The sequence below is a fragment of the Equus caballus genome, chromosome 16 (assembly GCF_041296265.1).
Source record: "Equus caballus isolate H_3958 breed thoroughbred chromosome 16, TB-T2T, whole genome shotgun sequence".
In the NCBI taxonomy this organism is placed as follows: Eukaryota; Metazoa; Chordata; class Mammalia; order Perissodactyla; family Equidae; genus Equus; species Equus caballus.
In genome coordinates, this window is record NC_091699.1 from 15,762,794 (window position 1) to 15,786,524 (window position 23,731).

At 50.2% G+C, this 23,731-nt stretch overlaps 1 protein-coding gene across 2 annotated transcripts; it reads left to right on the forward strand.

The window, feature by feature from the left end:
• Nucleotides 1-1,811: 1,811 nt before the first annotated feature.
• On the forward strand, nucleotides 1,812-22,825 carry EFCAB12 (EF-hand calcium binding domain 12). Of its 2 annotated transcripts, none has more exons than XM_001490357.5 (9): nucleotides 1,812-1,983; nucleotides 7,123-7,574; nucleotides 10,272-10,457; nucleotides 11,599-11,755; nucleotides 14,305-14,501; nucleotides 16,046-16,259; nucleotides 19,721-19,880; nucleotides 21,553-21,609; nucleotides 22,296-22,825. In XM_001490357.5, exons 1-9 carry the CDS (start codon nucleotides 1,935-1,937, stop codon nucleotides 22,552-22,554), a joined length of 1,731 nt encoding a protein of 576 aa, XP_001490407.2. In that variant the 5' UTR covers nucleotides 1,812-1,934; the 3' UTR covers nucleotides 22,555-22,825. The 2 variants fall into 2 exon arrangements, with proteins under 2 accessions (XP_001490407.2, XP_014586895.3); XM_014731409.3 differs by lacking the exon at nucleotides 1,812-1,983 and adding an exon at nucleotides 2,078-2,463.
• The last annotated feature ends 906 nt before the right edge of the window (nucleotides 22,826-23,731 follow it).

The following is a 23,731-nucleotide window of genomic DNA, read 5'->3' on the forward strand; positions in this document are numbered from 1 at the left end:
CCGGGATCTGAACCGGTGAACCCTGGGCCGCCAAAGTGGAATGTGTGCACTTAATCTCTGCACCACCGGGCCAGCCCGATATGCCATTTTTAAATACAGGTAGTATAATGGTACAGCTTCAATACTGAAACATTTACCTTAGAAAGAACTCACCAAACAAAAAAAATCCTTAGTTACTAAGTCTCAATTACCAGTTACCATTTTAGGGCATAATTTGAAAATTAAATTGATTGAAAAATACATTGGTAGGGGAGCTTCCTTTGTTGTAGGGTGGAATGTGAACAGAATCAGGATACAGTGTGCTGTGGGGCTGGTTGGTTGTGTCCACTTTAGTGAGCGAATTTCAGTTTTTAGAGAGGGATGGATTTTGACCTGAGAACAGGAAACGCCACACACAACCCCAAGCAAACATCCACTTTATAACTTCCTATCAAATTTTTATTTAACAGACATCAAAGTAGCACTTACTAAGTACAAAGCTCTGTGCTGGGGAGGGGCACAAGGATGAAAAGGCTCTGTAGAGACCCTCACAGGGAGAGAGAAAGGCACACACAATAATAAAGGGGTAAGGTGCGAGGACAACATACCCAAACACTGCAGCTAAGAGTCTAGAGGGATCCCTGAAACCCTGGCCACAGCTGGGGTTGGAGGATAGGACAAGCACCAAGCTTAGGGCATCAGGTGTGGCAGGGCCTGCTGTCAAATCCCCTTCCACAACATCTCCATCAGGAGTGGGCTTATATGGACAGAACGGGAGCTCAAGCCGCAGCCAGGCCTGGCTTTTCCTTTTTCCTGCAGGTGAACTTACCTGACTTCTGTACCTGTTTCCTGGTCTCTTTAGAATGGGACACTGGTAACTACCTCTCATGGTTATTATGATTATTAAGTTAATGCGTGCCATTGCCTAAATGGAGCCAGGCCTACAAAGTGCTACATTAATGTGGCCCATGGTGACTACCTCAGGTTGTGGAGAGGGTCACAAAAATAATGCCTTTCAGTAAAGGCAGTACCTTATGCAGACTAAGCACTCAAGTGTTTGGGGTTTTCTTTTAACTTCTTTTATTGAGACAAAAGTCAGATAACAAAATTCATTTAAGTTGTACAATTCAGTGGTTTTTAGTACATTCACAATATGGTGCAACCAGCGTCACTAATTCCAGGACGTTTCCATCACCCTAAACCTCGCACCTGTTAGCAGTCAGACCCAGTGCTCCCCTCTCCCCAGCCTCTGGCAATCACTAATCTGCTTCCTATGTCTGTAGATTGGCCTATTTGGGGCATTTCTTATAAACAGAATCACATATATGTGGCTTTTTGTGCCTGGCTTCTTTCAGGCAGCGTAGTGTTTTGAAGATTCATCTGTGTTGCAGGGTCAGTACTTCTCGTGACTAATATTCCGTCGTATGCATAGACCACGTTTTGTTTACCTCTTCATCAGTTAACAGACATTTCAAGTGTTTATTATTAATACTCTAGTTCTCAGATTCTGTAATTCCAAACCATGTCAAAGCATTCACAGACACTGCCTCTCTTCGGCCCGGACTCATGGGTTCCTGCACCTCCTCTGGACAGGGCAGGCCTGTTCTTGGGATGAGAACACCGAGACCGAAGGATGTGGACACCGGCTGAAGGTCAGCGCTTTGCGGGAAAACCGGGGAGTTACTACCCCAGATTCGGGGGCCACTCGGCTGAACTAAGAAATCCTATCTTTCTCTGACCCGGAGCTCGGCACCGCCGCCTGGGAGCGGGATGGGCCCGCGCTGCGCCGGAGGCGGGACCGCGCGGGGCGTCCGTCGTCCTGGCAACAGTTGCTTCCAAGCTGGGCAACTCGCGCGTCTCTCGCAAGACTCGGTGTTAGTGTTTTTCTGTTACCCCAACACTCCCGCGCAAGTAAGCACACACACTCTTCAGCACCCGCTCCCAGCGCCGCGCCCATGGGCGATTCCTGTGAAACGTATATGGCTCTGTTCCCGTCGCTGCTCGGTAAGCTCCCGGGAAGCAGCGCCGCCTCCAGGAAGCCCTCAGCCCCATGCGGACGCATGCAGGTGGGGCGAGGGCAAGGGCGGGGTAGAATACCGCATTGTGCCGTACCCGCTCTAGGTGAGGGACCGCCAGGGCGTCGGGGGCAGGTCATGCACATTTCTCAGATTTCCGTGCCAGGGCTGGAGGAGCTGGTCAAGTTGCCTTGGTTTGGGACCAGAAGCTCGACGTGTGTGCCCCGGAAAGGTTTCCAGGCCCTCGGGCTCGACCCGTTTCTCGGCCAGGGATAAACGTGTTGTGTAGTGCAGAAGGGGCATGGAGAAGACCGTCAGTCTTCACACTTTTTGTCGATAGCCTGGTGGGGGACAAGTCCTTGGCAAAGCACTGCGACTTCAGAGGTGAAGGACAGACAGATAAACGGATACTTAAAGAAGAAGGGGTGGATGCTGGGTCCAGGTGTGACACTCAGGAGCAAGAGGTTTGGTAGGTATATAGGATGGGGAGGAACAATTCCAAGGCAGTGGAAGAGATCTTTACACTGGGGCTTAAATTAAGAATACAAGGAGTTCTCCAAGCCAAATGGGAAAGAAAGGCATTCCAGGCCAAGGGAACAGCATGCACAGAGGCCCAGAGACATGATGTCTTCCTGAAACTGCTGGTAGTTTGAATGTCACTGGAGATGAGAGGCGAGAGAGATCAGAAGGGACAAGATCATGAAAGGTTTTGTGAACCAGGAGATGGGGAAGCCACTGGGAATAACAAGATTGGGTTGGGAGCATCAGCAAATGCAGAGATTGAATTGTCAAACTCAGAATGTTGGGCGTGGGGAGAGGATCTGAGGTTGTCCCAAATGCACAGACCAAAGATCCTGGGAGGCAAGGGAGAGGGACAGTCTAGAGGGGACTACAGTGTCTTGGGGGCTGATTGGACGGGGGACATGGAGAGAGCAATCAAAGTTGATGCTCAGGTTGGTAGTTAGGGTGACCTGGTAGACTGAGGTATCTTTTTCAAGAGAGGGAAGCTACCAGGAGGACCAATTAGGTGGGGACAGGGACATGAAGACAAGTTCAGTCTTGGGGGTCAAGTTTGAGATCCTTGTAGGCCGTCCCAGTGGAGATGCTTCAGGAGCAACTGTATGTGGAAAGCTGGAGCTAATTCTAAGTCATAAACATTGGTATAGTGTCCTCAGCATACAGAGGGCCACAGAAACACAGGAGTAGAGGAGATTGTTTGAAAAAAAGAAGAGAGCCTAGATGTAGGCCAGGAAGGCACCAGCTTTTAAGAGGTGGGCCGGAAAAGAGGAGCCTGAGAACAAGTGGCCAGAGAGCTAGGATGGAAATTAGGGAGAGATTTGAATCAGAGCCAAGAGAAAAAGGGAGAATCTCAAGAAAAAGTTGAACTGTCTCCAGACACCTGAAGGGCTATCCTGGAAAACAGGGAACAGATGTGTTTTCTGGGGCATCACTGGGGAGGACTAGGACCAAGAGCTGCAAATTCCAGGGAAACAAATTCTGGGTCTGTATAGGGAAGTCTTTTCTAGCAGTCAGAATTAGGCATCCATAATGTGAAGTAGAGAACTCCCTGTCACCGGAGGTATACAAACAGAGGCAAAGTCTGCCAGGGGCACTGTAGAAAGAGCTGCCTGACCTGAGCAGGCAGTGGGACTAGTTGGTCTCTGAGAGCTTTTCTCACCAACCCCTCAGGACTATTTTCACACAGTCTCTACCCACAACTTCAACGTGACCTCTTTTATTCTAAGAGCCCACCTCATTTTCCTGTCAAAGGACATGAGACCCCAAAGATCACTAGGGTGCAAGCTCCATGGTGTGGTGGGCACACGACCTTCGAGAGGGTGGTCAGGGGTGACTTTGAAGGGGGTGACACTTGGGCTGAGAGCTATAGGATAGAAGGACTTGGCCAGGGAGGAAACTTGGGGAATCCCATGCCCTTCAGGGGGCACAGCAAATGCCAGAACAGGACGGACAGAGCTGGGAGAGTTGAACAGGGAGAAAGGAGGCAGCGCAGCCAGAGCAAAGCGAGCGAGGGGGCGGGAGGACCTGAGGGAGGAGAGGGGAGCGGGACCCCAGCAAGGGTAGCTTTGTAGGCCATCGTAGAGGGGGTTATTTATTCTAAGAGCACCCAGAAGCCCTTTCCAGGGAAGCCACTGAAGGGTTTCAGACGGGGGGTGAGGGGGAGGAGTGAGTCTTCTGGCTGAGGGCGGATCATCGATTTGGGAGAGGGCACAGTGGCGAGACCTGTGAGGAGCATATTGTGAATGTTTCCATGGTCTGTAGGGTAAAGTTCAAACCCTTTAACTTGGCATTTGAGGTGACTCCAACTTTGTTTCCTATTAACCTCCTCTTTCACACACAGTAGGCTTCCAACTTGTGGAATGATTTAATGACTCTAAAATCCCCGAACCCTAACACCCACCTTTCGCCATGCTGGTCCTTCTACCCCTTGATACCCAACTCACTGTTGAAGGTGCATGTCAATGCCTCCTCTTCCATGACGACGTCCTGGGTTCCTCCATCAGCGCTTCTCCCCAGACTGAGAGCATCTAGTTACCCCTCTGGTTAGTCCACCTTGTTCCATGTCAGTGCCCTGCAGTCAGGCACTCAGCCTCGTTTGGATCTGCACCTGGCCAGTGCCAAGCACTGGGTGATTCTCAGTAAATGCTCGTTTGATGAATGACTAAATCCTCAGTTGTACCCAGCATCTTGTCCTCAAGGAAAGGATAAACGGATTACTGAGAAGTGCTCACTTCTGTCCACATTGATGTATACTCATTATTTTCTGACTTGAAAGGAACACACAGGCATCATAAAGAGACCTAACAAATGTTCACTTTGTGCCAGGCTAGGATACTGGGGATACACGGTAACTAAGACACAGTCCTTGACACTGGGAAACTCACTGGCTGTTGGGAAAGAAAGACTCAGAAAGCATCTTCACCCAGAAAAATATGGTAAATGCTATGATGGGGCTGAGCATGGGGGCTGTGGGGACCCAGAGGGAGCACGAGGGAGGGGTTGAGAAGGCTTCACGGGATGGTGCTGCCTGAGCTGAGTCTCGGAGCATCAGTAGGGAATAATCAAGTGAAGCAGAGGAGAGAGAAGAACATTCTAGAGAGAGAAAACAGCACGGTTTGGGGACAGCAGGGCTTGGGGGACCAATCGCACTCAGCTCAGTTTGGGTACAAGTACGAGGAGAGGCAGAAGTAACTAGAGAAGGAGCCCATTAGAGAGGCTAGCAGGGGTGGGTGGGTCAGGTGGAGCCAGGTTAAGGAGACTGAACTTTATTCTGGAGGCCGTTGGGAGTAAAGGAAGGGTTTTAAGCAGGGGAGTTTGGTTTTAGAAGGAAAATGATGGTGACAATATCTTTAATAATATTGTATCCTTTCTGAATTTTAGAACACTCCCATATCTATTTTTCATTTGATCTTCATAATAGCTTCAGGAGGTAGCTAGAGCAGAATTTACAACATTTTAGACATGAAAGAATGAGACTCTGCGGGATTAGGTGACACCTTGGGGTACTATCAAGTAATTGCTAAGAGCTGAGCTCTGGGGCCAGGCAAACCAGAGTTCATGTCCCAGCTCTGCTACTAATCAACCATGTGACCTTGGGCCTCTCTGGGCCTTAGTGTCCTTATCTGTAGAAAGGGTATAATCATAGAGCCTGCCTGTTACGTCTGATCCATTTGTCATTCACTCTTTCATCAAATAATTACTGAGCTCCCACTACATGTGGGCACTGTGGAGGTGCTGGGGCTGCAGCAGGGAACGAGAGAGATGAGGTCCTGGTTCCCAGTCTTCTGGGAAGAATAAACATCAACCAAGTGATTGCACCAGGGGTTTCAAGCACAAATGTCTGCCTGAACCAGGCACTTAATGAGTGAACTGAGCTGCATGTGAGATAACAGGGAGTGGTGGGGACTATGGCAAGCTGGAGAGAACATGCCCCAGCCTAAAGTAACTCAAATTGGAAAATTTTAAGGAATGTGTCAATCAAAATAGGACCCCACACCTCATTCAGCATAAGGGCTGCCAGTTTGCAAACCTTGATTTACGTACTTGTGACAAGTGGTCTGAAGGAAAAGTATAGGTTGTATTATGCAGAGATAACATGAGGATATAGCAGAGCCTGGGAACTGGGTAAGGAGGAGTGAGGAGGGAATGGAGCACTCCCGGCAGAGGGAGCAGTATGTGCAAAACCCTGAGGCAGGATGGGGCTTGATCCTTCAGGGAACACAGAGAAGGTCACGGTGTCCAGGATGTAGCAAGGAAAGATAGGCAAGCGATGAGGCGGGAAAGGTTGGCAGAGGAGGGTCATGTGACTTTATTTTGGGAGCTCTGGAAAGTTATGGAAAGGTTTCAAAATGGGTGAAGGGTGAATATATACAAAAACAATAATGGCACACTTACTATGAACAAAGCAACTCTCAAATGGGCTGATTCTATATATCTCCACCACTTGGAAAGGTAGGTACCATCATTGTCCCTGTTTACAAGTGAAGAAACTGAGACACAGAGGATAAGTGACTTGCCCTAGATCATGCAGCCAGTAAGAGCAGGGCCAGGACTCAGACCACAGCATTCTGGCTCCAAAGCGTCTATTCTTAATGGTGTCACACTGCATTGGACGATCAGACCAGATCAGAATGGCATTTTAAAAAGATCATTCTGGAGCCGGCCCTGATGGCCTGGTGGTTGAAGTTCAGCGGGCTCCACTTCTACAGCCCAGGTTCACTTCCCAGTCATAGAACTAACCCGTCTGTCAGTTGCTATGCTGTGGCAGCAGCTCACATAGAAGAGCTAGAAGGACTTACAACTAGGATATACAACCATGCACTGGGGCTTTGGGAAGGAAAAAAAAGAGAGGAAGATTGGCAACAGATGTTAGCTCAGGGCAAATCTTTCCCTGCAAAAAATAAAAAATAAATAAGATCATTCTGATTGCCAGCAAGGAGCATTGGGGTGTGGGGCGAGGGGGTGGAGGGCAGGTGGAGTAAGAGTAGAATCTGAGAAGATTAAAACCCAGGTGCCCTGATACCCAGCCTGGTGTTAAAGCAGTTTTCCTTCCTGACTCCTTTAGTCCTCTTCCTGAAAGGAATTCACATTTTAACCTTCTTCCCCCAAGGGATCTGCCAGTCTAAGATCTCAGTTGACGATGATGAAAATGCCAACAAGGACCCTGTCTTCGATCCTGAGCCGGTCATTGCCCACTGCTTCAAGCAGTTCAAGCAGGAGAACTTCCACCTGCCTCAAAGCCGCCGGTGGATCATCATCTTGTCTCAAAAAGAGGATTCACTGCCCGTCCACCCCATGCCCCCACCCGAGGCTCCCCCACAGCCCATCTCCAGCTTCAAACCCCTGGAAGCCGAGGACCTCCGAGAGCAGCCGGAGGACACGAAGACCTGGCTGAGCCGGAGGCTGAAACTTCGGCAGGACCTGGAGTCATTTGGCAACACAGAGAGGTGTCTACAGAACAAGCCCAGCCTCACGCCTTCAGAGGCCAAGGTCTTACAGATGATCCAAAAGGAGCACGAGGCCCAGTCGATGGCCCACGTGACTACTACCAAAGCCACCAAGGTAAGCAGCCCCCTTTGCCAGATGAAGATGCTGAGCGGGTTAGGAGCATGCTGTCATTTCTGTCCCTTGGATTAGGCAGGATGGGGACTGTTCACCCCATTTCACAAAGCAGCAAACAGAAGTTTGGGAGAAGAAGGGGAGGTGAACTTGTTACCTATTGCTGCATGACGAATACCCCAAAGTGACTGGAAGCCACAAATGTTTATCATCTCACTGTTTCTGAGAGTCAGGAATCTGGGAGGAGCTGCGCTGGGTGGCTCTGGCTCAGTCTTTCATCTCAAGATGCTGGTGTGGGCCACAGACACCTGAAGGCTTGACCGGGGCAGGAGGCTCCGCCTCCAGGCTGGCTTGCTCACACAGCTGTTGGCAAGAGGCCTCAGTTCCTCGCCACATGGACCTCTCCACAGGGCTGCTTGAGGGTCGCAGAGTGAACCATCCGAGAGACAGAAGGAGGAAGCTGCAGTGCCTCTTATGACCTCATCTCAGGACATCTCAGTTTCAGAAGATTTAGAGTCACTTCCACCAAATCCTATTTGTCAGAAGCAAGTCATTAAGCACTCTTCACACTCGAGTGGAGGGAATTAGGCTCCATCTTAGAAGGGAGGAGAGTTGAAGAATTTGTGGCTGTATCTTAAAACCACCCTAGAAGGGACAGTGCTTGGCATTCCATGTGTGGGCCATTTTTAAATGCTTACTGTTCATTCATTTGTTCACTGACATAAGTTTGCTAAGGGCCTTTATGTGCCAAGCAGGCGCTCACAAGGCTAATGTGCAGATCACAATTGTGAGCTTGGAAGAAAAAGGAGGATCTCCCTTTCTAAAATATGGAAATAGAAGCTCAGTGAGGCCAATAGATTTTCCAGATGCATAGAGAGAGATATAGCAGTCAGTACCAAAAGCTTCATCTTCCAGCTGCTCGCCTCTCTGCCACATTTCCTTGCAATACAAACACTTGAAATTTCTCCCAGTTCAGGTGAAGTTGGGATAAGAGGTCACATAACTTGGGCTTAAACCCAGCTCTGCTATTTCCTAGCTGTACGATCTGGGGCTCAGTTTGCCTCATCTATTAAATTGGGACAACCATTGTGCCTACTTCCTAGGTTTGCTGTGACGTCTAAATGGACTAACTTACATAAGGTGCCTAGGACAGTGCTGGGCATATAGTGGGCAAACTCGATAAATGTCTGCCATTTTTAGTATTATTTCAGTCTCCTTGGTGTCATTTGGGTTGGCCCAAAAACTTTAGAGTCAGTCTTTGGTGTGATCATAGTCAAAACTCAGATTTCATGGATCTAACACAGAATTTCCTGCCAGCAGCACAGCATCTGTGAATGAGCACTGGACTTGGGTTAGGGACCCAACTCTACTGCTTACCTGCTGTGTGACCCTGGGCAAGTCACTTCACTTCTCTGAGCATGTATCCTCATTTGTAAAAAGGGAAAGTAATATCTGATACCGAATTCACAGCATCGTTTATTCATTCAGCAAACAATTACTGCCTACCTGCCTAGGGCCTGGAGCTTTCTTCAGTACAAGAATGGAAGTGGGGGTGTGTAGCTAAATATAACATGGTGTTGCTCTCAAGGTGTTTACATGTTAGTGGGGAAGGCAGACACATCAGATTGATGACTGTAGTTGTTCTGCTCCACGTCCACCTGGGTGAGCGGTGTGGGATAGGTTGCCGAGAGACCAAAGAGAAGACCCAGAGACAGCCAACGAGACATGTGGGTTTATTAGGAGTTACTTACAGGGAAGGTCCAGTGGCGGCCGGCTGGACAGCAACGTGCACCCACTACCATCCCCTGAGAGGAGCTGGCTTAAGTAGGCAGAGGAACAAAGGCTGCACGCTTTCCAAGGGAGATCACCCCTGTATGACCTGCATTCCAAGGACCAGAGACCTCCACACCCCGGACAGCCTCTGTGTTCCTCCGACTGCGAGGGTCTCTGCACTGACTCTCCCACGAGAAAGCTGGATTGGCCAAGCCCAGGACTGTTATTGTGTGTGCGTGAGTGCTGGCGCACAGCCCATACAGTAGCCTCAAGGACACATGGTTTTTAAAGGGGCACGCCAGCTAATGCCCCTGCACCAGTACAGTTTACTACGGGTCATTAATAGAGGTGAGTCCCAAACACTCCGGCAGCACAGACGGGCTAAAAGCTAGGGAGCAGGAAGGCTCTTTGTAAATTGTCATGTGCTGCGCCAGGTAAGGGGGTAGTATTCCGAAATATTCCCAATCCCGGGAGCTGGGGGAGGAGCAGGCTCTGGACAGGTGTGGAGAGAAAGAAGGTGTTCTAGGCAGGAGGGCCAGCAGGAGCACAGGCTGGGAGGTGGCGGAGGCGGGAGCCCCATCTGGCTCCAGGCCGGGGCCCATATTCTGGTGCACTGATCCCAGTGGGAGTATAGTAGGGACTAGTCTGACAAGAGGCCTGTGAATAAGAATGAAACTTTAGTTCTCCTGTTGTCCCAGCCTCCTGTTTCTGATGGGAAAACTGAGGCCCCGAGAAGCAGTCTCCCAGGCGTTCTGTGGCAGAAGGCGGCTGCCCCAGCGTTGCCGGCTCTGATGCTCTCCGCACTCCATCTTGCCGTCTGTTTAGAGCTGCTCAGCCTCTCCTGTTTTTCTCTAGCTCTGGGATCACGTGCCTTCAGCCTGCCTCCCCTGAACTCTCCCCTCTGTCCCATTCTCTTGCCTCTTTCAGAAGAAAAGCCTCCGACCCCGCCGCCGACAGGTGCCCCAGCTCCAATTGCCCAGGCCCTCCGCCCTGTTGGCCTTGTACTCCTACCTGCACAGCCGCAAGATCAAGATCCTGGAGATGTTTAACAAGGTGGACCGGGGAGAGAACCCGATGGTCTCCAGGGAGGAGTTCATCGTGGCTCTGAAGGCGGTGAGTGCCCCCACTCCCTGCGGGCTGGCCTCAGTGGGGAGGGCGTCCGTGCACCCCCCTCCTCAGGTCCTGGACCAATTGAAAAGTAGACACAGGGAGCTCAAACTATCAGCCTCATTACTTGTAAAGCCAGATTGGAAAATATGGCTTTACCTGTGGCCACATCAGACGCCTAAAATGACCCCTGCTAGGGTCTAACCTTGAAAGGCCCTACCTGAGTGGAAAGTCTGCAGAGCCAACCCCGTAAACCAGCCAGTGGCCTAGGGAATCACAATGTTGCCCATAAGACCCCAGAACTGAGCACAGATTGCTGGGCCTTCAATCCTGCCTCTAGAACGTTCTAGAGCTTCTCCAACTGTCGGTGGCATACGAATGACATTAAAATGCAGCTTCTGACTCAGTACCTCTGTGTGAGGCCCAAGATGCTGCATTCTAACAAGCTCCCGGTGATGCCCATGGTCCACAGACCACACTTTCACTGGCTATTCAAAAATTTAGATTAATTACAACTAAATAAAATAGAAAATCCAGTTCCTCAGTCACACCAACCACACTTCAAGTGCTCAGTAGTCACACGTGGTGAGTGGTTCCTCTGTTGGACCACGCAGATGTATAACATTTCCATCATTGCAGAAAGTTCTGTGGATCTAGCAGGTGTCCACTAACCTTGGCCCAGGAGTCAAATCAAGTCAGCCTCCTGGTTTTGTAAATAAAGTTTTATTGGAAGACAGCCACACTCATTTGTTTGTGTATTGTCATGGCCGCTTTCATTCCATGATAGCAGAGTTGAGTAGTGATGACAGAGACCGTATGGCTCACGGAGCCTAAAATATTTACTATCTCACCCTTCCTAGAAAAAGTTTGCTGACCCCTGGTCTGGATGAATTAAGCTTTTATATAAGCACTGGACTTGGGTTTAAACCCTTTAAAAAGAACTCTAGGTGGCTGACTGCTACATATTTTATGGTTTCAAATCATCACTGGTTTTCACACTATCATTTTATGACATGGAATTGTCTGAACAACATTTCAAAGCACTTAAAACAGAGGAGGTGGGGCTAGGCTGGCAAGGCGTTGGCCGTCCTGGCAGGACGTTTGGTTTGCAGCCTGCCCGCCTTGGGGGCTTCTCTTCTCTCCTCAGGTGGGAGTCCCTCTGACCCACCAGGAGGTAGAGGATGTTGTGGTCTATCTCAGCTCTCTGGGGAAGCACAATAGCGTCACCTTGGATATCCTGGCCAGCACCTACCGGCAGTGGTGTTCGACTGAGCAGAGAAATGCCCTGCCCACTACAAGAGAGCGTAGGTATCCCGTCCCCCGCCCCAGGCCTCTGCCTCTCCCCCTCTTGGAGCAAGCCTGGTGGAGGCAGCCCTGGCCCACTTCCTGAGTGTGTTCCCAACTTTGGCTTACTGTGGGTGGGCCAAGCCTCTGGAACTTCCAGGCCCAGGGATCAACTAAGGAGTAGATACTCTCTGGAGTGCCCAGCTACTGTGTCCATTCAAAGATGAATGAGGCCCAGCCCTTGTCCTTAATGTAGGATTCTCAAAGGGTGGTCTCAGTCCACCAAAGCCCACCTGAAAGGGTGACCCAAATGGCAAGCCTTTCCATTTGTATGTGGGTCCGAGGCCTTCTTACTATTAATCTATACCTTATTGATAAAAAGGTAACTGAAATTCAGAAACCAGAATTAGCACCTGTTTAGAGTTTACTGGAAAGTTTACTTTGGTATTTTACTATCAGGGATATTAGTAGAGCGGCTGTGAACAGTTGTATAGGTTGTGCACAGCTCAAATTCCATTTGCCAAGCCATGTGCTTGTGGAGCTACATCTGTCCAGACGAAGCACAGAGGCAAATTAGAAATGGACTAGCCATAGCTCTTGCTATGAATTTACTGTACAACACAAGGGTGCATCATGTTTCTTTATAGTTTAGTGCCATTGTTGTTGTAAAAAAACAAAAATTTGAACAGCTGCAGATAAAATTAAAGCCCTGTCTTGACCATCACCCACGATTCCAGAGCCCTCCCCAAATATAACCACATCTTTCTTTTTCTAAATCAAACAAATCTTGCTTTGCCCCCACTCACCAGGTGGGCAGGAATCAAATTTCAGACATGTTTGGGGGCAGTGCTCCTCGTCCTCCCTGCGGTCATGTAAGAGCCCTGGGGAAGTAGTGAGGGGTCTCCTTACATAGGTGAAGATCTGGGAGGGCCCTGGCATTCACGGCCACACTGGGCTGGGTGCTCAGCACCCTCACTCGCTGGTTCTTTTGGAGACAGCAGGCAGCTCCCAGAGAGAGTCCATTCCTCCGTCCCCTGGAGCTTCACCTACAGCGCAGCGCGCAGATTTCCAACCTGTAGCCTCAGCAAGCCCTGGTGCATCACCCCCGGCAGGGTCTCCACCCACCTCAGAGTCCCAAGGAACACGAGTGCCCCTACAGTTGCACGTGTCACCACCCCCACAGTAGTAATCACCCTTCGTGTCCAGCACATCCTCAGGGCTGCCTCGAGCTGGGCATCATTTCCCACCCATGCTCTTTTTGCCTTGTCGTCATAAATTACCAGAGCTCATCCTTGTCCTTGTAGTTGGCTGCAAGTCATTTGGTGAATGATCACAGAGCATCACGATGCATATTTTCAACAAACGTATTGGGAGCCTATTATTTCCCAATAAATAGATTTGAAGCCAAGAGGACGTATTTGCTTGAATGGTGCTATCTCAGGATCATCACTGAGTTCTTTGTTCCTGGAGAGCGGCAGTGGGTAGGGTAAGCGGACTCGGGTATTTCTTGCCTTGCCTAAAGGGGCAGCAGTATCAAGAGTCTGGGCATCCAGCTCACAAGAGAGAAGGCGGTAGCAGTTGAGGATGCCCTCTGAGGGCTGGGTAGCTTTATCCACGGCATTGGCTTGATTTATCCTTCAAGTCCCCGGAGCTCAGGGCTACTATTCGCACTTTACAAGAAGGAAGCTGAAGCTCAGAGAGGCTGACCACCTGTCCACAGTCTCAGAACTAGAAGGTGGCAGGGCCAGGATTTCGAGTCAGCCCAGGACAATGGAGGCCTGAACCAGGGCAGGGGCAATGGGATGCTTTCATTCATTCAGATCTTTGTTGAGGACCTAGTATGTGCCGGACACACAGTGGTGAAGAAGCCATTGCCTCCGCCTTCAATGAGCTTCCACGTAAAGGGTCAACCAAAATGGTGTCCAGTAGCATTCGCTGCTTTGAAGACAATGAGACAGAGTGAGGGGGTGGGGTCAGGGGAGGCCTTTCCGAAAAGCAGCCCCTGGAGTTGACAGCTGAGCGGCTGATGAGGAGCCTGTCTAGGGAAGGACACCCTAGGCAGATGCAGCTCCAAAGGCAAAGGCCCTGAGGTGGAAAGTCTTCAGGGACAGAAAACAGTTTGGGTGGCTGGGTGCGGTGAGCGAGGGGCGTGCTGGAGGAGACGGGTCAGGTGGATGGTCGGCTGAGGCCAGGTCCTGCAGGGCCTTGCAGACCAGCGAGAGGATTCTGAGTGCTGTGGGAAGCCAGAAGAGAGTTTTAAGCAGAGGAATGAGGTGATCTGGTTTACATTTTTTGAAAGTCCTATTTACTGTTTGGAGGAAACAAGACTCTAGAAGAGGAGAATGGCAAGAGGAAGGCTGGGTCCGTGGTGGAGGTGAGGGAGGCCATAGCGGAGCTGGAGAGAAGGGACACCTTCAAGGTACAGCTCAGATGGCACTGACCAGACATGCAGGGAGGGACCAGAGGGATGGCCTGTGCCTGTTCGGTGACATTGGGTAACTGCTTGACGGATTCCACGGCTGGGCACACTCTCAGTCCCTCCTTCTTTGTCTCTTTCCTGTGACCCTAGATTATAGATCTGCTAAGAACAGAGTTTCCCCACAGAGTCTGTCCAAGAAGCAGAAGGTGAGTTTAGTCCCAGAGCCTCCCAAGATGGATCTACTGACTGTGCCAGTAGTCGACACCCAGAAGGAGGCGCGGCCCATGACCCTAGAGGAGATGGAGGACGTTGGCAAGCGATACCGTGAGCGGAAGCGGAAGAACAAGGTACTCCCGGCCGATGAGGGAGGGCATGGGGCTTGGCAATTGGACAGGCTTGGGTTCAAGTCCGCTGCCCCTGCTCCACCTTCTAGCTGGGAGAACTCTTGGGAGCAGGCTTCTCTCTGTTCCCTCATCTGTTCCTTCATCCGAATAATAAAAACAATACCTCCCTCACAAGGTTTCTGTGAAGATGAAATGAGATATTGTTTCTGAAAGTATAGAGCTCTCCTCCTCCCATTCTTTAATTACGACTTTGCATCCTGACACCGGGGGCGCAGTCTTCATCACGGCTGGAATCCAAGGGCCTGGCAGGGGGCCTGGCCCTGAGTAGGCGCTCCAGAAATGCATGACTAGTGAAGGAAGGAAGAACCGATGGTGCGAATTAATTCCTCCAATAAGTGTTTGTTGAGAGCTTGTGATGTGCCTGGCACTCTTCTAGGTGCTGCCGAGGACAAAACACCCCTGCCCTCAAGAAGCTGAGACTAGTCAGGGAGGCAGACAATATTAATATAATACTATATATAAATACATATGTTTATATTATATATACGAATACATAATAGATGTTAGGTATTGCTAAGTGCTATATCAACTAAGATCTGATTCAGTTGCAACGACAAGAAAACCCACAATGTTAGAGCGGGATTGGCAAACTTTTCCTGTAAAGAGCCAGTTCATCGGTCACTCAGGGAGCGGAAAGGCCCCTCTGCTCACTTCCTGCATGTCTGGTCAGTGCCATCTGAGATGTACCTGGAAGGTGTCCCTTCTCTCCGGCTCCACTATGGCCTTCCAGTGCAGGCCGCCTCCTCCATCACCTGCAGTGTGGACCTAAAACTTTCCTTGTAAATGTCTGAGGTGTTTTGGGCCGTATTGTCTCTGTTGTAACTACTCGACTCTGCCATTGTAGCACCAGAGCAGCTCCAGACAATACCTAAACAGATGAGTGTTGCTGTATTCCAATAAAACTTTATTTATAAGAAATACACGGGTGGGCCAGATTTGGCCTATAAGCTGTACTTCACTGATTCTGGTGTTAGAAGCTTGAAAAGGATAGATTTTTCTTTCCTTTGTAAATAAATAAATAAGAAGGCCAAAAGTGGCTACACACTCCTCAGCCCTCTCCTACGTTGCTCTGCCATCCTTAACGTGTGGCTTCCACCTCACAGTCACAGAGGGCTGCACCTAATTTAAATTCCCATGCAGCCAAACGCTTGAATGTGAGGTTTCAGTAGGATGCCTCGAGGGCTTCTACACTGTACTGTACCGTATATATTATCCAATCACGTGTGCATCCATGTACAAGGCTGTGCACATGGAACTGCATCACTGACCATTCAGGTGCTCTTCAGGGCTAACCTTGACCATGTGTGATTTTTCTCCCGAGTCACTGACTTCAGAACCTGAACTTCGGTCCCACGGTGCATGCTTTGCTGTTGCCCATTCTGGCGGCCTCCTGGGGAGAGGTAGATGAGGCTCTCCATCTGCCTTCCAGCCAGGAGGAAAGAGATAAGGCGGAGAGAAGTGTGTGCCATCCCCTATTCTCTTTGCAGCTCAGGATCCCCCCCATCGAGTACGCGGAGCGGTGCCGCCTGGTGCGCAGTGGGAACAAGTACTTTGACAAGCACTGCCTCCCATCCACCATCCAGGGGGAGATGAACGAGTTCATCAACATATCCCGCAGGGACAGCTTTCTGGTCTACCTGCAGTGCTCGAAGCTCTGTGAGTACTACGGCCTCCCGCTGACGGAGGACATCCTGGTGAAAGGTAAGGGTCTTGGTGGCTGGCCCTTGGAAGGATGCCTGGGGGGCCCAGAGCCCGGCCAAGGGTGGTGTCCACCTGAGGCTTGTCCTTCCCCGGTGATGTGCACCTAATCAAGCTGCTATGGCCTGTGGTGGGGACACCGGGAAGAAGGAGGGGAACAAGGGGAGGAACAGCCCAGCCTGTTTTGCTGTTAGATGAGATTTCTAATCTTGGAGGTCCACAGGCTCCATAGGCCTGGAGGTCTGGGTTCCCCAGCTGAGCTTGGTCAGCTGGCATTCTAGAGCAGGAAGCTCCAAGGATAGGAGTTTTGGGTGAGGGAGCCCTGAGGTTGAGCATAAAGGAACAATGCCAATTTCAGAGGGTGATTTGATAGAAGCAGTTTATTGGGCATTTCCGAAACCACCTCCCTGGGCCAGGTGTGTTTCTTGATTCTTCGGCAACACTGAGGTAGGAATGTACCAGGAGACACTTTCTGCTGAGGCCCTTTGCTGTCTGCTCAGACAACAGGACTCAACCCTGAGATTTCCACACTCTGCTTGGGGGAAGAATTGTGTTTTCATATATCCAAGCAGATCTCAACCCTCCACATCTCTGGGTAGAGTGTGTGCTTCTGAGAGATGGGGGTGAGGGAGTGCCCAGCCCTCGATGACCACGTAGCAATGCTGGCATCCCAGGGTTATGAATTTATAAATTTAATGGGCAGGTCCCTTTCTGTGCTTTTTTTCTTTTTAAACATTTTATTTTTTTCCTTTTTCTCCCCAAAGCCCCCCGGTACATAGTTGTATATTCTTCGTTGTGGGTCCTTCTAGTTGTGGCATGTGGGACGCTGCCTCAGCGTGGTTTGATGAGCAGTGCCATGTCCACGCCCAGGATTCGAACCAACAAAACACGGGGCCGCCTGCAGCAGAGCACGCCAACTTAGCCACTCAGCCACGGGGCCAGCCCCCCCTTTCTGTGCTTTAAAAACATGAAAGAGCAAGCTGCACTTGAGGGAAGAGGTTTTCCTAGGAACTTTCCAGGAAGGAACTGTGGCCATACTGGGAAATGTGGCTTTTTGAGAAAGTACAGAGAGTGGTGTGACTTACCTGAGAACAAGAGTTAGCAGTCACGATTATTTCCATCTTTTTCCCAAGAGGGAGGGAAACAAGTGCTAAACGTATAGGGCCTTGGGCCTTGTATTAGTCAGCTAGGGCTGCGTAACAAAATACCACAGACTGGGTGGCTTAAACAACAGACATTTATATTCTCACAGTTCTGAAGGCTGGAAGTCCAGAGCGAGATGTCAGCAGCGTTGGTTTCCGCTGAGGCCTCTCTCCTTGGCCTACCGGTGGCTGCCTTCTTGCTACCTATTCACATGGTCTTTTCAGTGTACACACATATACCTGGTGTCTCTCTGTGTCTGCAAATTTCCTCTTATAAGGACACCAATCAGATTGGACTTGGACCCACCCTAACAGCCTCATTTCAGTTTGATCACTTCTTGAAAGGCCACATCTCCAAATACAAATTCTGAGATTCTGGGAGTTATGGCTTCAACATGTGAATCTGGGAGAAAAGAATTCAGCCCCAACAGTCTGTACAGGGGGATGGCCAAGGGCCTTCAGGAACACAGGCCACCCAGCCTAAATGATCATTGCCGCCCGCACCTGCTGCACACCCCTCACTTGGGTGACCGCTTGCTGCCCACCTGGGCCAGGAGGGGATCCTGCAGCTCTGGACGCTGACTTTTCACCAAGTCATCCTTTCTTCCTCCTTCCTCCTTCCCTGCTTGTTTCCATGCCCTGGTCTTGGCTAGTGGTGGAACTGCAGTGGTGTCTTATAACACATAGGCAGGCTTGCCTGGCACCCCCGCTGCTCCTGTGGGTTAGGTCTTTCCTCTGGATGTGCCCCCTCTGTCCCCCCCAGAATATCGAGCCACTACTGATTCTCTCCACCATGGCTTTTGCCAGCTCCTGGGTCCGTACATGCGTGAGCTTCACCTTCTGTAGGATCTCACATTCATGGGCACACAGGAGCATCCGTGGGTGGGCTTCCTTTTGCTTCTGATTGGTCTGGATGGAAAACACTCTAGTCCACCGCTGTCCTGGCCACTATCCATTGGCTGTCTTTATGATAGATGCCTGATCTGCTGTGGGCAAAGAAACACAAACATCGGGTTCCCAGGTCTGTGTTCTAGACTAGAGCTTGAGGGGCTCCAAATCCAGGCCTCAAGCTCATGGACCAGAATTCTAGAACATCAAGGCATTTCCCCTTTCCCCAGTGAATATAGCTTTATTGTTTTTCTCCCCCTTCTTTTATAGATAATACTTGGACACTTAATTTTTTTTCTTTTTTTTCTGAAGAAGATTCGCCCTGAGCTAACATTTGTGCCAATCTTCCTCTATTTTTGTCTGTGGGTTGCTGCCATAGCATGGCCTCCAATGAGTCGTGTAGGTCTGCACCCAGGAACCAAACCCAGGCCACCAAAGTGGAGTGCACCAAACTTAACCACTAGGCCACAGGGCTGTCCCCCTTAAATTTTTTTAAAGACATAAAAATAAAAATCCCCCCAGCCTGAGTTGACCACTGTTAATATTTTAGTGATCATTCCTTCACAAACCTCTTTTTCTTTTCCATTTACACAAAATTATTTAAGTCATTTTAAAAAATCATGTATATATATATATTTTAAAAGGTGGTTAAAAAAATCACGTCTACCTTTTTAAAATGTTGATGTTGCACAGCTCCCCCTCCCCTCTCCTTTCTTCTCATCTGCACAGTCCCTGCCCTCCCCCCAAAGAACCAACATGAATAACCTGGAGTGTAACCTTCCATCACCTTTTCTAGAACATGAGCTCTTCGTGTGTCACCATCTTAGGACAAGCACTGCTCAATAGTTGCAGGAAGATGGAAACTTTGGCCCAGTGTTCCTTCTATTCTGCAGTTCTTAGAAACTTCTCCCAAGGATATCTGTGAGACTGATTCTAGACAGGGAGGAAACTGCCATCAACTAGGTCTGAGTTAACCTAGTGGAGTCTTGGGTGCATCCTCCACTCCTCCTTCTGGGACTCCTGACCAGGATGCCCTCTGCAGGGCTGTGGTGCAGGATGGTGCCTGCTCCGTCCTTATTGCACCCAGGCCTCCAGGCCTTTGCCGACCTGGTTGTAAAGAAGCTCCCTCCTCTGTAGTCTACTTAGCAGTACTGTACCAACCCCGTTTCCTCATATCACACTATAGTTACATGCCATGTCCCATTGGGGGAAGATAGGGATAGAGTCTAAGGGACCCTCTGCGCTATTTTTGCAACTTCCTGTGAATCTGCAATCACTTAAAATAGAAAGTTTAAAAAAATGTATATAAGAAAAAAATCTTTTCAAACAAAAATGTGAATTTATTTTTTTAAAAAAGAGCCCCCATTTGCCCCAAAACCTCAGGGAGGGGAAGGGTTTTGGGCTGACAGAACGCATTTCTCTTGCTGCACACAGCCCTGCTGTACCCAGGAGACAAGATCATTTTCTGGAAGGATCAGGTGAGCCCACTCCGGCAGCCAGGAGGCTACTACTCAGACTGGAAGATCTTCGGTCCGAATCTGGCCCTGCTCAGGTCCCAGGGCTCCAGGGCACCTGTGGTTAAGAAGACTGACAAGCTGAGTGTCAAACCCCCTTGTCCCATGCTATTTGCTCCTGCCCCACTGCTGTCCCTTCACGGGCTGGGATGCTGACATATTTGGGGTGTCATGTTGTGCCAGAGTCTGTTTCCTAACCTGGCATGTCCAACCCAACTGGTCAGCACGGACTAGCCAGTCCCCAGTGTCACCCCTGGCACATGTCTCAGGATGGTGGCCTCCTTGCCTCAGCGCCCCCACCGCTACCCTCGTAACCAATTCCTACATGATCTCAAGCTCTCTGGAAAATGTTAAAAAGAGGGCCTCCTTAGAGAAACAGAGGAGGCCCGTTCACAGATCATGGGCCAGGTGTCAGGGGCCCCGCAGAGGTCAGTGGTGGCAGCCCCTGCCTTCTCTGGCAAGAGGCAGTCTTGCAGCCCCTAGGAGGAGAAAAGAACTTTGCACTGGCCTGTCCCTGACCCTCAGATGAACCTGAGTCCTCTCTAAGAATACGCCTTTCTTTGGAAGGAGATGACCCATGGGCAGGTTATGAGCCAGCATCCATGGGTGACTGCAGGTTAGAGAATAGGTGGCATCCCTGTGGGGGATGGGGCCAGCGTGGGAGGAGGAGGGCACAGCTGACCGGATACCTTGAGTGGAGAGGGGCCCAGGACCTGCCGGCTGCCCACTGGGGTAGCTTGACCAGAATGGCCGGGGTGGGACACAGCAGAGCCAAGTGGAAATCAGACAGGCCAAGGGTTAAATGGACAAGTTACTTCACTCTCTGAGCCTCAGCATCTTCATCTGTAAAATGAGCATAACAGCTCCTAACATACACAATGAGGACTAGATGAGAAAGGCATGTAAACGGCACGGGTGTTGGCAGATAGTTGGCACTTGAGCAGTGATTGCTCTTGTTTCACCCTGCCCCATCAGAATGTTCTCAAGTGCAGGAGTGGACCTGGGTGTGCAGGTGGGGCCTATCCACAACTCTGGTTGGGAAGAACCGAGCATGAGCCAGGCAGGTGGTAGCCTAGAGGGCCCTTTCTGATCACTTAGTGATTGCCTTCCAGCCCCTGGGTGGCTGGCACCAATTCCTGAACCATGAAACCTAGGAAGTGAGCAGGAACCTGAGAAAGGGGGTCTTGTCCATGCTTAAGTAGGCCACAGCTATAAAGGATAAAGAGAGGTCCCCTAGGGCAGGGATGGACATTAGTTTCATCTTGCTACTTAGACTGTTGTGAAAGATTCTGATGTCAGATGCAGGCTTGCTGGGAAAGAGTGCTGTGGTTGATTAGGATGTCTGCCAGGGCCAAGGTTTGGGCAATTAGTTTTTACTTCAAGGCTAGATTTGGCCCTGGCAGGGGAAGTGGAGGTCAGGGGCACCAAAACTATTCAGATTATTGAGCATCTCTCATAACTATCCCAGGAGGTCTCTGTTCTGGGAAATGAGAAAGCTGAGGCTCCAAAAGGGGAGGTGACTTGCCAAAGTCACCCAGCCAGCCAGGTTATGAGCCAGATCTGGATGGCCCAAGCCCACTGTGTATTCCACTGGAGCATGGGGGGACAGAGTTGGGGCCCCCCAGGTAGAAGAAATTCTCCTCTCAGAGCTCTGATTTGGAATCAGAGATGGGCCCCCACCCTATTCCCTGAGGCCCCATTAACCTGGATTTCCCCTCTCCTGACAAGATACCTCTTTCTCTTCTCCTCTAGGAAAATGCCAAAGGAAATAAAGAAAATACAGTTTAAGGAGTTTGATGAATTCATCAGGTCTGTAGCGATCCCCTAACTCTGGAAAAGGGAGGGCAGGAGGGGGGTGCCAGGGACTCTGCATGTTGCATGGTGCTCCTAGCACAGCATCTGGGACTCAGCACCCAGGAGCTGAGAGGCTGTCACACAACGCTTAGAGTGCCAGGCAGACACTGCTCTGGGTGTTTTCCACGTGTTAACTCATGTAAATCCTCTCAACAACCCTATGAAGTTACTTTTAGCATACCCATTTTATAAAAGAGGAAACTGAGGTGCAGAAAAGTTAACTATCGTGCTCAGAGTCACACATCTATTAAGTGGTGGAGCAGGGATTTGAACCCAGCTATGCTAGCTCCAGAGGCTGTACTCTGAACACCACATTAAAACGCCTCTAGAGAACAGATGGTGTACACTTAAGGGTTTGGGTTTTAGAGCAGCAGATTGGAAGTCAAGCCTGCACTCTGCCAGTTGCTCACTGTGTGACCTTGGGGAGATGGCCTAGCTCACTAAGCCTCCGGGTTCTCACTGGTAAGGTAGACAGGATAACAGAACCTACCACGTGGAACTGTAGGGAAGACTGAGATGCTGACGTGCTCAGCACAGTTCTACACCTCCACTCTGGTCACAGTTGGTTTGCTCTACCGAGAAGAAGCCTGGCCCTGGCCTGTCTGCCCTGATGACCTTCCCTGTGTCTTCTCCTTTCCCAGGAAGCTGAAGCCGAAAAGGCCCAGTGGTCTGCAGCGGACCCACCCCAATTTCTTCTGGCCAGGTCACCTCCTGGACAAGCTGCAGCTCTACTTGCCTACTGTGACCATGGATAGGAGCTTGGTGCTCTTCAGTTGTGTCCAACACCAGCCCCATGTCTACTCAGCCACCTACCACCCCAACCACTGGTGGCCCATTAGGAACAAGCACTACATGACCTGTGCCAATTACGATGCCCCCAAGGTCTACTACATCAGCTAGAGTGGCCCAGGTGTTGCTGGACCTAGCCATCCTGGGGCAGGGGGACAGTGCAGCTAGCAGCCCAAAGCCATAGACACAGGGGAAGTGTCAAAGACCCAGATAAAAGAAATCATTTCAGTGGGATGGACTGGGGCCAACTCTCCCCAGACCAAAAGTGTCCCATGCCTCAGAGGGCAAATGTGTCCAGGGAAAGATATGTAGTTTTTGAGTGTTTCCCTCTCCTGACCTCTGCCCTTTTGAAATAAACCAAGGTGGAGTTTTCTTCATGTCACCTGTGATCCAGCTCATGTGATTTCTTGCTCGGGAGCTGTGGCCAGAAGGGTGTTTGGAAAGCTGGGGTCCTGAGCTGGAGGAATACAGCAAGTACATCCCCTGTGATGTTGACAGGGATGCCGGCATGGCACTTCCAGCCTCTCACCCTGGGATCTCAGGACCCAGAGAGAAGCAGGAGGCAGAGTGGGTACCCCTGTGCCTTCCTCTGTGAAATAAGTTGGTAGCATGTTCCTCATCCCCCAAAGAATGAGCCGTTTGGGTCACCACTTCCAATCTCTTGGGTCCTTCACGATGGGAAGCATGCTCTCTGGTTCATGAGCCCTTCAGCTGATTCACCCACCTGACCTGTCAAGGCCTTTTCCTTCATAACACACATCATGTGGGCTGCTATTTGCACAGCGCTTCCATGCTCTGCATCCCATCTGACTTCCCACAGGCCCGGGGATAAGCGGGGTCCGTGAGGTGGGGTACAGTCACAGACACAATGGGGCTTTAGTCTCAGTCCTACTGTTTGCCAGCTGTGTGACCTCAGACGAGACATTTCACGCTTCACCTCCCTGGGTCTCCTCAAACTCCCCTTCCCTTCACAGTCAAAATCTCATGGAGTTGTCAACACTCGCTTCCTTCCCTTCTCACTTCTCATTCAGTCAACAACACAATCCCATTTAGCTTCTGTCCCCATCTGGCTCCGGGAACTACTCTGTCAAGATCACTGATTACATCTGTGTTATGTTCGAGCTGTGGAATCAAGGGACGTTTTCTGTCTCCTGAAATTAGATTTTCACAATAATCTTAAAAACAAAAGTTAAGCAAAACAAACCAAGAGCAACAATATAGATAGTTTAGCCTAATGGTTAGAAGTGTGGATTTTTGCAGTCAAATCTCCAAAATTCATTCTCTACAT

Excerpts from the sequence above, each read along its gene's own strand:
- EFCAB12 (XM_001490357.5), top strand. The coding sequence starts at position 1,935 with ATGGGCGATTCCTGTGAAACGTATATGGCTCTGTTCCCGTCGCTGCTC. Across the intron at positions 11,756-14,304 it reads CCTGCCCACTACAAGAGAGC|ATTATAGATCTGCTAAGAAC; the intron begins GTAGGTATCCCG and ends CTGTGACCCTAG. Across the intron at positions 19,881-21,552 it reads GTGGTTAAGAAGACTGACAA|GAAAATGCCAAAGGAAATAA; the intron begins GCTGAGTGTCAA and ends CTTCTCCTCTAG.